This window comes from Natrix helvetica, assembly GCF_964273705.1.
Source record: "Natrix helvetica genome assembly, chromosome: 8".
Lineage (NCBI taxonomy): Eukaryota > Metazoa > Chordata > Lepidosauria > Squamata > Natricidae > Natrix > Natrix helvetica.
This window is the reverse complement of record NC_138559.1, coordinates 14019949-14035819: the sequence shown is the minus strand read 5'-3', so window position 1 is coordinate 14035819 and position 15871 is coordinate 14019949. Positions and strand designations below refer to the sequence as shown.

Genomic DNA, 15871 nt, shown 5'->3' with positions numbered 1-15871 from the left:
TTTTCTAATTTCAAAAACATCATAGAGATAATTAATTGAACACACCAAAAATGGTAATATCAATTTGTTTCCCTACAGACAGTCTAGAAAATTTGTGAAATACAATACTGTACATTGCAGTTTTCAGAGCATGTGCTATCACTTATGGATTGGGTATGGAAATAAGTTTAAAGAGCAACAAGGTTTAAAGCCATTTTATGCCATAAAACATTTCATTGAGATTCAAGTTTCAATCACAATTATCTCACCAACTATAAACACTATTAATGACCTTTAGGAATGACATTCGGATACTGTAGTATACAAGAATGTTTGAATTAACTTATTTGAATCAAGGCGGGCCAATTTGTTTCTCGTGGCATTTCAATTCACAATTGGAGAAAAGAGTTATAGTAACAAAACCAAATTTTATGAAAAAGGAACTGAATAAAAACAGAAGATATTGATCTTGAAGATCATATTGGAATGATGGCAGAAGAAGCATATGTTAAATGTGGGTGGGTGGGTGGGTGGGTGGGTGGATAGATCGATGGGGTAGGCAGGCAGGTATAATTTTAATAAACTTTTAAAATATAAAATACAAATGAAAATAATGAATGGAGAAATGGGTAAAGGGAAAAAGGAAAAAAAGATGTAGAGGAAAAGAAAAAGTGATTTCCACCTTTTTTGATGCTGTGAGTGTGTGCGCACGTGTGTGAGCATACACCTCAAGCAATTTCAACCAGACGTGATACACAGATGACTTACCCTCAGCAGAAAAATATTGTGTGGGTAAGACACCCCGAAACCCCTCAGGGTGTGTGTTCTGTTAAGATACAGCCTGTTGTGCCTTAAAATGACTTCTATTGTACTGCCGTAAAATGGCTTCTACTGTGCAGCACAGTGGAGTTGCCATGGTAACGGCTTCACAGTACTCCACAAGGGGGCTCCCTCTGGTAAGGGGGAAAATCCAATATTACAAATTATGTTTGGTCCGGACATTTTCCCCCCTATAAATAAATTCCCGAGCAACACTGGGTTATTGGCTACTAAGTTATGTAGTAGAATTATAATCAGTACTTTCACATCTGTATAGTTAGTGAGTATTAGCTATTTCTGTAACAGCAACCTATTTGAATCATCAAAATCCAAAGTCAAAGTTCCATTTTCTTCTCTTTGGAACCGGAAGTCCAGAAGCAGTTTCCAAGTGAAAACAAAGCTAGATTATATTCTTCTTAATTAAAATAGTTAACTTTGCTATCTCTGTCAGTTCTATCTCTTTTTTCTATTTCCTTGGGGGTTTTTATATTGAAATGTAATTAGATGCAGAGCATGAGATGCTCCTTTGAACAAAGCACACACAGCATACTCTCTTTTATTCATTTTTCTTTTTATTCACACAGTGTAGATTCACGAAATTATAACCACAGAACTGCTAAAGCACTGCTTTTAATTTGTAGCTACACCTTTGCATTGCTCAGATCATAGAAATTACTTTTTCATGTACGTTAACATGCATACAGGTAGTCCTTGACTTACAACGGTCCGTTTAGTGACCATTTGAAGTTACAACGGCGCTGCAAAAAAGTGACTTACGACCATTTCCCATACTTAACGATCACCGCAGCATCTTCATGGTTCACCTGATCAAAATTTGGATGCTTGACAACTGGTTCATATTTATGACAATTGCAGGGTCCTAGGTTGTGATTCCCCTTTTGCGCCCTTCTCACAAGCGAAGCCAATGGGGAAACCAAATTCGCTTAATACCCGTTACTAACTTCACAATCGCAGTGATCCAGTTAGCAACCGTGGCAAGAAAGGTGTTAAAATGGGGCAAACCCCCTGTAACAAATGTCTTGGTTAGAACAGAAATTACGGGGTCAATTGTGGTTGTAAGTTGAGGGCTACCTGTACTATGGTGTTAGCACACCAGATTCTCCATACATCTCAAGGTAGGTTGTTGGTTGGTTGAAGTCATGAAGACTATGAATCTGAAACACTTCACAAATCTTAATTAGAATAAATAATTAAATAAAATGCCTTTGCAAACAAGGGGGAAGGAAAATAAATATTGACAGACTGGATTTTATAGGTGGGAAAGTCTTCCTGGTTTGATTTAACCTTGCGAGTGACTCCTGGGGTTAAAGGCCAAACATTAGATCAGGGGTGTCAAACTGGCGTCACAGGAAGGCCGTGCTCACCCCTGCTCTGCAAAAGGGGGAAACGTTGCACAACTTCACGTGACAGCAATATGACGCGGCAAGTTTGACACCCGTGCATTAGATGCTCCTTAGCACTTAAAACACACATTTTTGACATTTTAACTAGCATTCATCTTTCTCTTCCCTCCACCAAGCTGAGTAAAGACCAATCTCTGATGTGGATATTTCTTGTGGGTTCAGATTTCCCACTCGAGATAATTTAGTGGAGAAAAGGAACATATGGAGGGAATTAGAATAAAGTTATAATTTTATCCCCTACAGATGCTGAATTAGAGTTTTGAATTGTTGGTAATAAACAATAGCACAATTATGGTTTTCTAGTAACACCCCATCCGCCCAAAAATCTTTTTTTGCTATTAAAATAGTGCAGAGCAGACTTTTCCACATTTGTTGCAAGCAGAGACAAAGTTTCTGCAATATACAATAAGGACAGAATAAGCAGAATTACTTAGCAAGTAAACAGCAGTGTTGCAAATCCTTGAAACTGACTGCTTTTTATTGTGAATTTTTGGAGGACATAATTGTTATGTGGCTTTTAAAACTTAAGCTACCATCAGCTCTCATGTTTAGTGATGTTATCAGACAAGGACTATCTACCAGTTTTGGTCGATCTGGAGAAAAAACAAGTAACTTTTCACCCTTCCTTTTAGACTAAAGTTCAGACAGAATCGGGTAACATGTTTGAAAAACCCAGGACAGAGTTGACATCAAGAGTTATCAACAATGTCTATCTATCCCAATATTTTTCAAACTGTATACTGGCTGACAGATTCTAGGAGTTGAAGTCCACATAGCTTAAAGTTGCCAAGTTTAAAAAATACTGATCTATCTTACTTGCCAAGGATTGGTGGATTGTCTTCATTGCTAATCTTTGGAACTTCCCGTTTTATCCATCTTCAAAGAAGAAAATAGGTACAGGTGGAAAACAATAATTGATTGTTTTTTGGGGCCTTCAAAGGACAGAATGTAGATCTAGTACAGATCTGCATTCCAACAATAATTAGGCATTGACCATAACTTAATACTCTGCACAGTCTCCGTTTCCATTTCACACTTAAATTGAATCCACGAAGGCTCAGTGTTCCGTGAAAACATCAGAAGAATATTAATCGATCGGATCAACAAATGGAGTTAGATTTAAACCCAGCTTTAATAAAGCCAATATTGCAGAGTTCAGTTAACTCCACTTAAGTGTATCATGGGAACTAGTGACCCTTGAATTAATCCTTAACATTTCCCAAGATTTAGGAGCCACATCATAGTAGTCAAAAACAGAAGGGGAAAAAAAGGCAGGTTGGACTCCATTGGTAGTGGCATCCTGGCTTGGAAAAAGGAGGTTGTAAATGATGAGGAAGGACATGACAGCTATCTTCGTAATTCCTACTCTGTGTGTGTGTGTGTGTGTGTGTGAAAATAGCTGCTGTGATACAACCTCAGCTGATCATCTGCTGCTAAACTCCGATGAGTCAAGTAACTAAGAGAAGGTGATAGCCAGCATCTTTTAACTAAGGTACAACTCTGGACGTGACACTTCTGTAAAAGTATTTTGGAGCACCTAACGCCACTTATTGGCATAATTTTCCAAATCCTTTTGCAAAGCTCCTTCTCATCTCTTGGTTCCTGTCAGTTGCTTTGAAATGAAGAGGTTAGAGATCAAACCTGGCACATTATCAAGAAGTAGCCAAGATAGGTTAACCCATTCCAAGCACACCGAATACTTAATAGACCAGGTATAGAGAGTCAGTGCAGTATTGTCCAGGTGAAACAATAATCTGTTCCGTCAAAGATGCTGGTTCTTTCCTCTCTTAGCCTTGAATTCTAGTTATGTCCTACTGTCATGTAGGCTCAGGCAGCCTTCTCGATACAGTTTATCTTGCCTTACGTATTTCAGAATTTAGACATTGGTAAAGAAATAAGATGCAACACATTGCCCATCAAGCAATTGTTAGCCTTTTGAGTCCCAACAAACTGCATGGTTGATGCCACCATTGATATCACTTGGTATCACCTTCGGTGCCTGCTAAACCTAAGCCAGATATCTTACTCTGCCAGAGTCCTGAACGCAAGCTTTATGCACCTCTCTCTAAAGGGAGGCTCTTAAACATAAGGACGCAACATAAAGGGAAGAAGTCTGCCTCTTAACAGGAGGGAGTGTAAGCATCAATTCTCTGGGACAGAGTCTTCAGTCAGTGATTCATGAGGGGCTGGAGTCAGAGCATCATCCAGGAAAGATGGCCAGGAGGGAACATTTCTTTTTAGCATCTGAGGGCTTGTGCAGATGTAGATTTGGTCAAACGATTCCGGAGGTGGTTAGCAAAATCCATTTGGGTTTGAGAAAGAACTTGGTTGATCAATGTCTTTGGAAGCCATCCCTGGAATTTAAAAATAAAATAAAATAGTGGGGATGTTAAACCAGGTTGCTATGCTGTTAGAAGTAGACTTAAGTTCCATGTCAAGAAAAAGAAACTTAGTAGTTCAGCAGCTATTCTGGAGAGCTACAATTTGGGGGACTTTAATTTCATAAATTTATTAAGCCTGCATTAAGGAGTTTTATGTTTCTGGTCTGAAACATGCTATTGATACGTTTCAACTATGAAAACAGAAGGGGAGTTGGTTTCCAATTCTCCACGAACACATTTAACACGAAAGTGTTTTTGTAAAAGTAACATTCACCATAACTTAACCTGGTTTGCCATAGATCTTTACCTTTAAATCAATGCTGAGAAGCCAGGTTAACTTGGTTTGTGAGGGATTTCCTAGAACTGGATGAAGAACCATGCAGGTGGGACCATTTTCCGCTCTGTAGAAAAGAAAGAAAACAGTTAAGCAGAGGCCCAGGAACAACATGGAACAACTCAGTTAAAGTTAAGTTCTTTATAAGTAGGTCTTTTTATGTAAGATATATAAGATATCTCTCTATGTAAGATTCAACAGACAGAATCTTACAGCCTAACGGATGTATCCTGGGAGAGTCTAGGGCAGTGGTACTCAACCTTCCCAATGCCGCGACCCTTTAATGCAGTTCCTCATGTTGTGGTGACCCCCAACCATAAAATTGGTGTCTCGGTTCCTAAGACCATTGAAAATATGTGTTTTCCAATGGTCTCAGGCGACCCCTGTGAAAGGGTCATTCGACCCCCAAAGGGGCCCCGACCCACAGGTTGAGAACTACTGGGTCTAGGGAGTGGCTATCCTCTCTCTCTCTCTCTCTCTCTCTCTCTCTCTCTCTCTCTCTCTCCCTCCCTCCCTCCCTCCCTCCCTCCCTCCCTCCCTCCCCCCCCCCTCCGGACTGTGTTGCCTATTGTCTTGCCCCTCCCTCCGTCAATGAGCTTCCTTCCTTCCTGGGAAACTACCATGTTATTGTCCATCGCACCACCTCCCTCTCCATTGACCCCATCCCTCACATCGACATGTCATAGCTTATTTCAACCCGTTGGCTAAGAGAAGATGTTGGATATCTCACTCGTAACTATGGGGTCTTTGGGTAGCGTTTCTCTCCTTGGTGCTCTACACATGGGTTGGGTTATAACTGTAGTTTTCCAGGATTGCTGAGGAGAGTTTGGATACAACTTAGCTGGAAGGGCCTAGATTTGGGCATCTGTTCTGTAACTGAACTATGTAATTTAAGAAAAGGCAAGAGATACCTGATAACTCCTTTTTGTTCCGGCATGGCGGCATAGGTGGTTGACATGCCAGCTAAGAGGCAAGTAGAGCCACGACGCTTGGAACACCGGACGCTGACAAAGTCTCGTGGGCCAATTACGTTGCCAGCAGTTGCTGCTGAGGTTTCGTGAGTGATCATGGTATCTTTGCCAATCTTCTGGAGAATCTAGGAAAAGATTACCATAAATAATCATCTATCCCAGGTTGTTGGGAAGGACTGAATCGGGGTGGGTTCCTGCCAGTTCTAACCTCTTCTATAGAAGAGGTACCACAAATTGACACTGCCGTTTAGAACTGGTTCCAGCTCCCTCCCCCCGCTCGTCTGCACATCATCAAGATGAAGAGCGAGAGGAGGAATTCTGGGAGTTGAAGTCCACAAGTCTTAAAGCTGTCGAGTTTGAACACCCCTGGGTTTTTTTTTCTAAAGGGTTAGGGGTGTAAGAGTCTTGTAACTTGACAGCTTTAAGACTTGCACACTTCCATGCCAGAGTTCCTGAGCCAACATGACTGGAGGAGGAATTGTGGGAGTTGAAGTCCACAAGTCTTAAAGCTGTCAAGTTTGAACACCCCTGGAGTTTTTTTTTTCTAAAGGGTTAGGGGTGCAAGGGTCTTGTAACTTAACAGCTTTAAGACTTCCGTGCTTTAAATGCCAGAGTTTCCGAGCCAACATTTTGGTTGCTAAGCAAGAGCGTTGTTAAGTGAGTTTCACCACATTTTACAAGTTGGCCATGCCCACCCAGTCACATGGCTGGCAAGCCACTCCCACCCGGTCACATGGCCGGTAAGCCATTTCCACAAAGCAGGCCACACCTACAGAAGAGGTTCTAAAAAAATTTGAAACCCACCACTGGACTGAATAGATGGATAAAAATGCTGAATCCAATCCAAACATCTGGCTGATTGTGCAACAGATCATTAAAAAGAAAAAGCATTTTTTTTTATGGAGAAAGAAAGTTGGAGCCTTTCAAAACTAGAATGAATTCAACTTTGGATCACAGGTTAAAGAGTCAACGCCATGAAAGATGCAATAAATGTATTTCCCTCACCTGTAGAGAAGGGGACGCTAGGTGAGTTTCTTGTCTACATTTGGGAGTTGTTAGCTTGTAATTGCCCCAACACTAATTCAGAAGCTGGGGCATCTCTGACTATACATAGCCAATATGTTGGATGAACCTTCCCCCAAAATAGTGAGAAGCAGAACACATTGGAAGAGTGAGCAGCTGGTGGAGAAACTAATGTTCAGCTCAACCCTTATCTCTTGCAAATTTTATTTTTGCACTTTCACTTGCTCAGCTTATTGTACATCAGGGTTTTGTACTTGAGATTCTCCAAATGTTGCTGAGCTACAGACTCTTGCAATCCAAGCCACTAAAGAATGAAGGATGCCCAGAATTATGATTCAACATCTAGGGAACAGGATCTCCCAAACTCCGTTGAATATTCTCCAGCAATTTAACTTTAGGTATCATTTTACTTTATTACTATTCTTACTGAACAAATAGTTTTGCTTCTAAAAGTTTTGAAAGGCCAACTAAAACGAAGCAGGGGCAACCTTGCAACTTTTTTTTTTCCATTTCCCAAAAGGGCCTCTGCCTGCAAGAGGCTTACCTTGATTTCTTTAATATTCGGATTCCAGTCTCCCATCTGCTCCATCTTTTCCACCAGCTCATTGTAGATACAATCCAGGGGTTGATCAACCACTACCTCAAGCTGGAAAACCTTACCCACATCAGGCAGCACTTTGCTCAAGACTTTGTCACCATTACCCTGTAGAAATAAACAAGAGACATTGATTTAACTGGTAGGTATTAATGTGATACATAGGCATTTCAAGACAGCCTCAGCTGCATAACTGTCATGTATTGTACACATGACTATCCTTGAAGCTCCAGGTTCCTCTACCTGAGCTTAAAGACCTGATTAAATTCTACTTAAATGAGTGGATTTCTGCTGTGGTTCATAATGCTACAACCAACCATTTCTTACTGCTTTTTAACCATTTCTACTCCTTAGCAGCCTGAATTCTGTCACTGTCATTATAATAGATAGACTCCTCTTGGAAAACTGTTAAGCGTACCATCACTGCCTCTGTTTTCCAGCCGCTTTTTTCTCCAAGAATATTCAGAGACTTCTGGATAGCCTCCTCTCCTTGCTTGATGTAGGACATCTCCATATCACTGAAAGGGTTCTCTTCCAGCCTCAAACCTGCACAATTGAATTAGATTTAAGAAATAGAAATCAAAGAAACTATAATATTCTTCATTACCACCAGCACACTCAAACAGGGAGGTTCTTTCTGGGAAGAAAAGGAAAATCCTACTTGCCTAGAAGAGAACTCCTTCTGTGTACGTTGTTGATCCATTGGGTAGGGCCAGGCCTGGAAAATGCAACTTTCTTCAGTTCCTGGACAATGGCTACAGCTGCTTGTCTCTTCAAACCTAAGAGGAAGAAGTCCCAGCATTATTGAGGAGGAAAGAAAAGGAATTCTGCACTGGTTGTATCTTCACTCTCTTCTAGAGGCTACAAAGGAACAATGTCTTGGTATCCTGTAAATACGTTGACACTACAACACCTACCTTCCCCAGCCAACCATCAGTTTCTTCCTGCTTCAAAGAACATCTGCACTTTAAAATAATCGTTCGCACATTTATTTGGATAAAAGTTGATCAACAATTTGATAGTATACTCCTTTTTAATTTTTAAATAATTCAGTATAAGGAGAAGTCCATGCAGTTTTTCTGTCTTCTGTGTTTACACAATTGGCTTAAATTGGTTATTAAATTAATCTTTGGCCTGGTGGGATTGTTGTTCAATACACAACTAAACAAGCTAAATTCCAAAACAGATCAGCTAGACATACCCTTACTGGGATTTGAACCCTTACTGGGACTCAAATCCCAGTAAGGGCATGGCTAGCTGATGAGAGCTAAATAGCTTGAAATAGATCTATACTAGTCTCCCTTTATTTATTTATCAGCACAAATACGACACAAACATAGCAAAGGCAACATTAAAAATAAAAATATGGTTTTCTGCCTGGATGGTCTTCTGTAATGAGCCGAAGGACAGAAAGGGGGAGTAGTGAGCTCCCTCCCATATTTGGGCATACCAGGGGTTGTAACACACACACAGACACACACACACACACACACACATATGTGTGTGTGTGTGTATGCATACATATATACACACATATATACATACACACACACACACACACACATATACACACACACACACACATATACACATACATATACTTGAGTTACTGAAAAAGGTATGGCAGAGCATGATTCGGATAAAACAATCTCCTTGCTTAAGTTTAGCAAATCTGAGTCTGGTCAGTGCCCAGATGGGAGTCTGCTTGCAAACCCCATTTTTGCTGTCTCGAGATCCAGGATGAATGAAAAGTAGAATATAAATATTCCGGATCAATATATCAACTAACACAATTCAACTAATATAATTGCCTGAAGTACTTAAGTGCTTTTGAGTCATTCCTTGCCTCCTGATAGTTCTTATGTGCCATATTTGTCCAATTGTAAGGAAAGAAGGAAGACATTTTTCTAAAATGCAAATCAATGGCAATTGCAAAGGAGAGAGAGTTGGTTTATCACTGTCCTCAATGGTCCTACAATATTTTCCCTTCCAAGCTGCTGATAACCTCAGAAGGAGAGACTACCTCTGGCACTACAATCAATATAAGAACTGGTACCCCTCAACACATGACTTTGGAAAAGCCTTAGGATGCTAACCACTAAATCTGCTGATAGTGAAAGCAGAGCTGGTCTAAGAGGGGTTATTGTAAGGGCGGAGGAAGAAGAAAGAGAAATAAAACCCTTAACTGTCAATGCATAAATCTTAGGCTATCAATAGGCAGGAAGAGTTTGCCCTCAACAACATCATGCAAGGCAGATTCCCTATCACCTTCATTCTCTCCTATTCTCTCTCCTTGCACTCCAGTTCTCCGCCAACTGGATCCTAACAAACTCCCAAACTAATTTGAAAAAAGAAATAGCATGCATGCTTCTGCCTTCATTGTACCTGTGCTGATAAAACAATGCACAAAGTTAATCCCAAGAATTAACAGATTAGCATTTCAATTCCGTCAGGAAATCTTTGCTGGCTGCAATAAATTGCCTATCTATCCTGCCTAGCTGGAAAAAAAATTAACCTTCCATCAATCTTCCACCTTCAGATTTTATCTGTTAACTGCTCGTGAACACCTATTGATTTAGCTTGATCCGTATTGATTTCCAAAGCAAAAAAAAAGAACATAGGTGCTTCATTATGGCTCAGGAAGAAAGCATTACTTTTGGTTGCAGAAAGGATCAGGGTCAATCTTCTCAGCCTAACCCGTCTTTCAAAGAGCTAAACATGAACAGCCATTCTGAAACATTCAAAAGATTTGTCCTGAATTCGGCTACTCTGACTCAAACCAACCCTGAAATATTGTCTCCAGTTTTCTCTTGCTGTTCAAGAGTTACGCTATTCAACTTTACCTGTCATGTTGGGCAAGTGTCTGTAGGAAATTCCGGCACAAAGCTTGAACGTTGCTGGCAGCATCGCAAGAGTCTTTCTCAAAGGATTCCCGACTTGCGTTGATACACCTCTTTTGTCTTTGAGCTGCAGGAGCTTTAGTTGTCACTGGAGGCTCTGCTGGTCACTGCCCTTAAATACAGCTGATGAAGGATGCTGTTTTGTCAGCTGGGAGATAAGGAAAGACATCACTTACAGCAAGCTGGCTGACACCAAGGCCAATCTCGTCCTCTCTGGAGTTGGGGGGGTGGGGGAGGGGATTGGGACAAGTGGGAGACATTGAAATTGCAAGGGAAGCTCCACCCAAGGGCAGGCTGCACAATCCCCAAAGGGTTTAAGCCAGTTTATCTCTTTTTGAGCTTGCCCAGATGTTCTCCCGGCAGAGTCACTGTGCTTTGGAATCAGTCCGACTAACCAAAGCTTTTCTCTCTTTCTTTATCAGCAAAAATCCACTGGATGCTTCTATGAAGGCGTAGCTGGTTGAGAAAGGGAGTACAGTAGTTGGTAACTAATTCGGGACCAGAATAAACAGAGGCAATGAATTGAATTCCTGAACTAGATGCAGTTCACCATCTAGAGGTCTGAGTCCAGTTATAATTCAGATTAGGTGAATTGCAAGGTTCTATCCATAGGAATAATATGATTCCGTTATTCCAGGCATCAATATGCTTCCATTGTTTAAGAACAGTGTACCCCAAGTTTATAAAGTGATCCAGGAAAAATAAAGCATAGTCAGAAAAACAAGTATAACCATAATGGGAAAAAATGTAATAATGATGCAGAGACACATCAAAGAGTTAGCTGGACCTTGTGGATTATTATGTTCCATTCCTTACTTGGTGCAAGATTTGCAGAAAAAAAAATTAAAAGGAACCAAACACAGATCATTAATGATTAAAAAGCAGGAATGAAAACTCTGAGAACACGCTGAAATTGAACAGCAATCAGTCCTAAGTATTTAGAGGCCTTTGTCTGAGACCAATGTATAAACACCACAAATTCTTATCATTATTTACAAAACAGAAACACAACCAGAATACAATCCTGATGCAACAGAGAATGATTCCCTCAAACATTTGGAATGTTTTTAATTAGTTTCCCTTAGTCATTAGATGTGGCTTTCAGGAGAAAATCAGTGTCGTCCAAAGCCCTTTCCGTGATGTAATTTGAAAAGGCAGCCTTCTTAAAAATATATATATATATATATAACACCCTTAGTGGGACAAAGCTTTTTCTTGTGTTTACAATGCACTTCCTGATTTACTCTGTATCACTTGCTATAAAGATCATATGCTCATTTAATAAGAGAAACAGGAATGATTAAGCTAAGATCCTTCACTTTTCTATGACTGTTTTATGAGTTACTCTGCCACAGAAGAGGACAGTTCCTGTTAGGCCTTAGAAGATATAAAATGCTAAGGAGACTCAGACCTGGTTACAACCTCAGACCCAAAGAAAAGGAAAAAAGATATTGCAGAAGATGTCAGTCAGGGAAATTACACCCAGTTTTAAGACATCATCAGGAATTGAACTCAATTTAAGGGAGCCTTTATTTTATACTATTTAAAATCATCAAATAAACTTGTGGTTTCATCAACTTTCAGTCTTAGGAAGAAGACAAAAACATTTCTGCAAATGGAGATTCTCACATGGTTGCCCCAAAGGTGCTTTTTTCGAAAGGCAAAGGGACTTTGGTTTTCCTTGAAGACATTTTGCTTCTCATCCAAGAAGCAAATCATCTTCAAGGGGAAAAAATAAGTCCAGTTGTCTTTCAGAAAAGCACCTTTGAGACATTTCTGCAAATGTTGTCAAGAAAACTGCATGAATGTTGTCCATGTCAAGACTGAGTCAAATCTTCAAGGAGTCTAGATGGACTCAAAGGCACAAATATTTTAATCCTGTAATCTTTAGATTCAAAAAAATATTGTATGAAATTTTGTTTGTCAATGGAGATTGGGATGTCAGTCATTGCTCCTTTAGAAATTTAAGTTGTGGTTCGATTCACTTTTTTATCCTTACAACAGCCAGAACTCCAAGTAATCCTCAATTTATGACCACAATCAGTCGAAACTTTCTGTTGCTAAGCAAGACAGTTGTTAAGTGAGTTTTGCCCATTTACAACCTTTCTAGGACACAGTTGTTAAGTGAATCACTGCAGTTGTTAAGTCAGGAACACAGTTGTTAAATAAATCTGACTTCTCCATTGATTTCTTTGGCAGAAGATCGTAAAAAGTGATCACATGACACCCGGACACTGCAACCGTCACAGATACTGAGTCAGTTGCTAAGCGACTGAATTTTGATCACATGACCGTGGAAGTACTGCAATAGTCGTAAATGTGCAAAAGGATCATACATCAAATAGTCAATGAACTGTTGTAAGTCAAGGACTACCGGTATTGTTTTGAAGTCAACTTCCAAATCAGCTTCAGAGTGGAATTGAAATTTGAACCCTGGTCCACAAAGGCAGCCTTTAACACCTCAAACTGGCAGTTGAGCTGATTCTTTAAAAATACATACAAAGGTTTTCTTAATATAGAATATAACGTAGAGCAATCTTGAAGCCAAGATTGCCAAACAGGCTGTTATACTTTGGTCACGTTATATGAGAACTGACTCACCTGAAAAGTCAATCATGCTGGGAGTGATCAACAGAAAATGGAGAAAAGACCACCCTAGGATCCACTGGCTGGACACTAGAAAGGATGAAGCCAGCATGACCGTGGCAGACTTGAAGGAGGCGGTGCAAGACAGAGGGACGTGGAGAGAGCTGATCCATATTAAGGGTCAAACATGACTAAATTGCTGACAAAGCAGTGGTTAAGAGGTTGGACTGACACCAGGAAGTCAAATTCAAGAGTCTCTTGACCATGACTTCATGGTACCAGTCACTAGCTTCACCTGAACTACTTCATAGAGATTGTTCTTGGGAAGATAAATGAGAGAAACTCCAGTGACACCATCTTGAGTTTTCAAGAGAAGAGGCAACACTTTTATGTGATGAAAAATACCGACAAAAGTTTTCTTTTTTTTAACAACACGATGGCTATGACTTTTTCATGAGGCCTTTGAGGAAAGTGCTCTCACCATATCCGCACTGAATTCTAGTCAAGTGCCTGATACAAATGAATTGCAAGCAGTCATGGAAAAAAAAGTCTCTCGGGGCAGGTTTATTGCAAACTTTCTCTGGCTGGTATGTCCAGTTCTGCAATGGCTTTGTTTTAGTTCCCTCTTAAACCTCTGTATGCAAAGAAGGTCGTGTAGTAAATGTGTTATGCACATTGTGTCACTTGATTATACTGTTCCTGATTTTCTTTAGATAAATATGAAACGGGGGCAATTGTGCAATCTGTACTTTTATAATGTTTGTCTTTAGTTGCATCGTATTCCTTCTCTAACACCTGGTGTTCATGGGTGGCTAAGCTAGTAAGCCATAATGGCTTTCAATGAAAATGGAGAGAAATGCAGGGCAACTAAGCCAAGAGGTGTTGACTCCAAGTCTTAGGGAATAGACTACTTCTGCCAAAATTATATTAAACATTTAAAAATGGTCCTTCGAAACAATGTATATTGGAGTTCAATATGCATCTTCCTTGTGAAGAATGCAAAAGCCACTGCCTTAAGTCTTTTCCCTCTACAACATATATATCCACTCCCAAACCACAAAGCAGTTAGCATGCTTTAGCCTAGCTTGTTTAAATAACTCGGTCTGTATTGTTACCTATGATTCAGACTATCCTACAAACTCCAGAATATTTGATTAAATGGCCAAGAAGTATGATGAGTGTGGGAAGACACACTCCTTGGAAGGGAAGGGAAGGTCCTCCAACATGGATGCAAATCTCAAATATTAGGTAATGGGATAGAATCCCTATTCCAGCTCTGAACATATTCATTTTCTGAAAATAACAACCGGTGCTGCTTGTGCCAGCAAGACTGCAGTGGTAACCATCCATTCCATATTGTCACGATATTGGTGGGACTAAAGAGAGAATCACAGTTTCCAAAAGTGCAGATATCTGATAAAATAGGATTTCCCAGCAAGGGAGAGCCTGTACGGATCGCCTTAATCTTCACTTTAATAAAGTGAAAATAAAATGAATAGACATTATGAAATCGAGAGTGATGTTAAATTATGAAAACTCATATTACATCTGAGAGGCACAGTGTTTCAAATACAGGTGATGTGACTTGCCCCGCAGAACACCTGACCTTGTTTAGGCAGGTGATCACTTCCATGAAAAATGTTAGGTGGTCCAACAAAGTGGTGGGAGAGGAAGGAAGGATGCGGGTGTCAAAGAAATCAATTTTAGAGGAAAGGCTTCCTAAATGAAAAGAAGGACACCAGCCATCTTTAAAACTCTTCCTCTCTTCTATCTGTGAAACTAGCTGCATTAGCTTTCTCAATAGGGGAGGGGAGATGCCATGAAGGAGATGATAACAGTCAAGGATAAGCTGACATTTCCTAGTGAGTTACAGCTGTAGGGATGCTATTTCCCAAAAGCCAGTCGATCGGCAGTTACTTCCTTTGACGTCAGCTTGCGTGCTCATTTGCTGGGATGCTGACCTTCCAGGTTAGTGTCGCAAGAAGGCAAGAAAATGGGGCTGTCTATCAAAGGCTGACAGCTTTGCTTTTTCTACTAGGCAGAGCTGCACCCAGCAGCAAAACCATCCAGTGGCTAAAGAGCCATCCTGGGCATCTTCCTCACTGTTTCCATCCATGTTATATGTACTTATTAATGAACGGGAGTACTCTTTTTCTGATAAAAAACTTCTTCTTCTTCTTCTTCTTCTTCTTCTTCTTCTTCTTCTTCTTCTTCTTCTTCTTCTTCTTCTTCTTCTTCTTCTTCTTCTTCTTCTTCTTCTTCTTCTCCTCCTCCTCCTCCTCCTCCTCCTCCTCCTCCTCCTCCTCCTCCTTTTTCTTCTTCGCCTTCTCCCACAATCTTTATGTAATCCATTTTACATGCACACACTTCTGTAATAAAGGAAATATAGATGCATTTCCATTGCTTTCTTATGTCGTAGATACTTTTATGCATGATATAGATCCACTATCGAGCCTGTTGCCATCAGATCTGGGAAAGGCTTCCGTTTCTAGGCTGATCCAATCCCTGAACCAAGTGCTGGATTCAGTAAGCCATTGGTTCTATCAGGCTGGACTCTTCTGACGTCCAGTTCTGGGGCTGAGATGAATGCAGAGCAAGTCAAGCTTACAGTTATTTTGCATTTATTTGAAAATAATTGTCATAGTATAAATAACGGGGTCTTAAAGCTTATTTAATCTAGTATGCCTTGTTCATACATACAACCCACTGTTTTACCTTCCTTTGTAAATAGCCTTACAGCGTCTATTTTTAAAAAATCTACAGAAATTATAAACTCCTTTAAGGCATTTACTTTCTCTTCTAGGTAATGGACAGATGCCCATTCAGTGTTTTAGACTGTAACACCCTCATCCTGAACGT

General features: G+C 40.2%; 1 protein-coding gene across 1 annotated transcript; it reads right to left on the bottom strand.

The window, feature by feature from the left end:
• Positions 1-1352: 1352 nt before the first annotated feature.
• Positions 1353-10487, bottom strand: STAR (steroidogenic acute regulatory protein). The gene is made up of 7 exons (XM_081961070.1): positions 10370-10487; positions 8192-8305; positions 7945-8072; positions 7476-7634; positions 5849-6033; positions 4911-5004; positions 1353-4576 (listed from the first exon to the last, which is right to left on the bottom strand). Exons 1-7 carry the CDS (start codon positions 10431-10433, stop codon positions 4460-4462), a joined length of 861 nt encoding a protein of 286 aa, XP_081817196.1. The 5' UTR covers positions 10434-10487; the 3' UTR covers positions 1353-4459.
• Positions 10488-15871: the final 5384 nt, after the last annotated feature.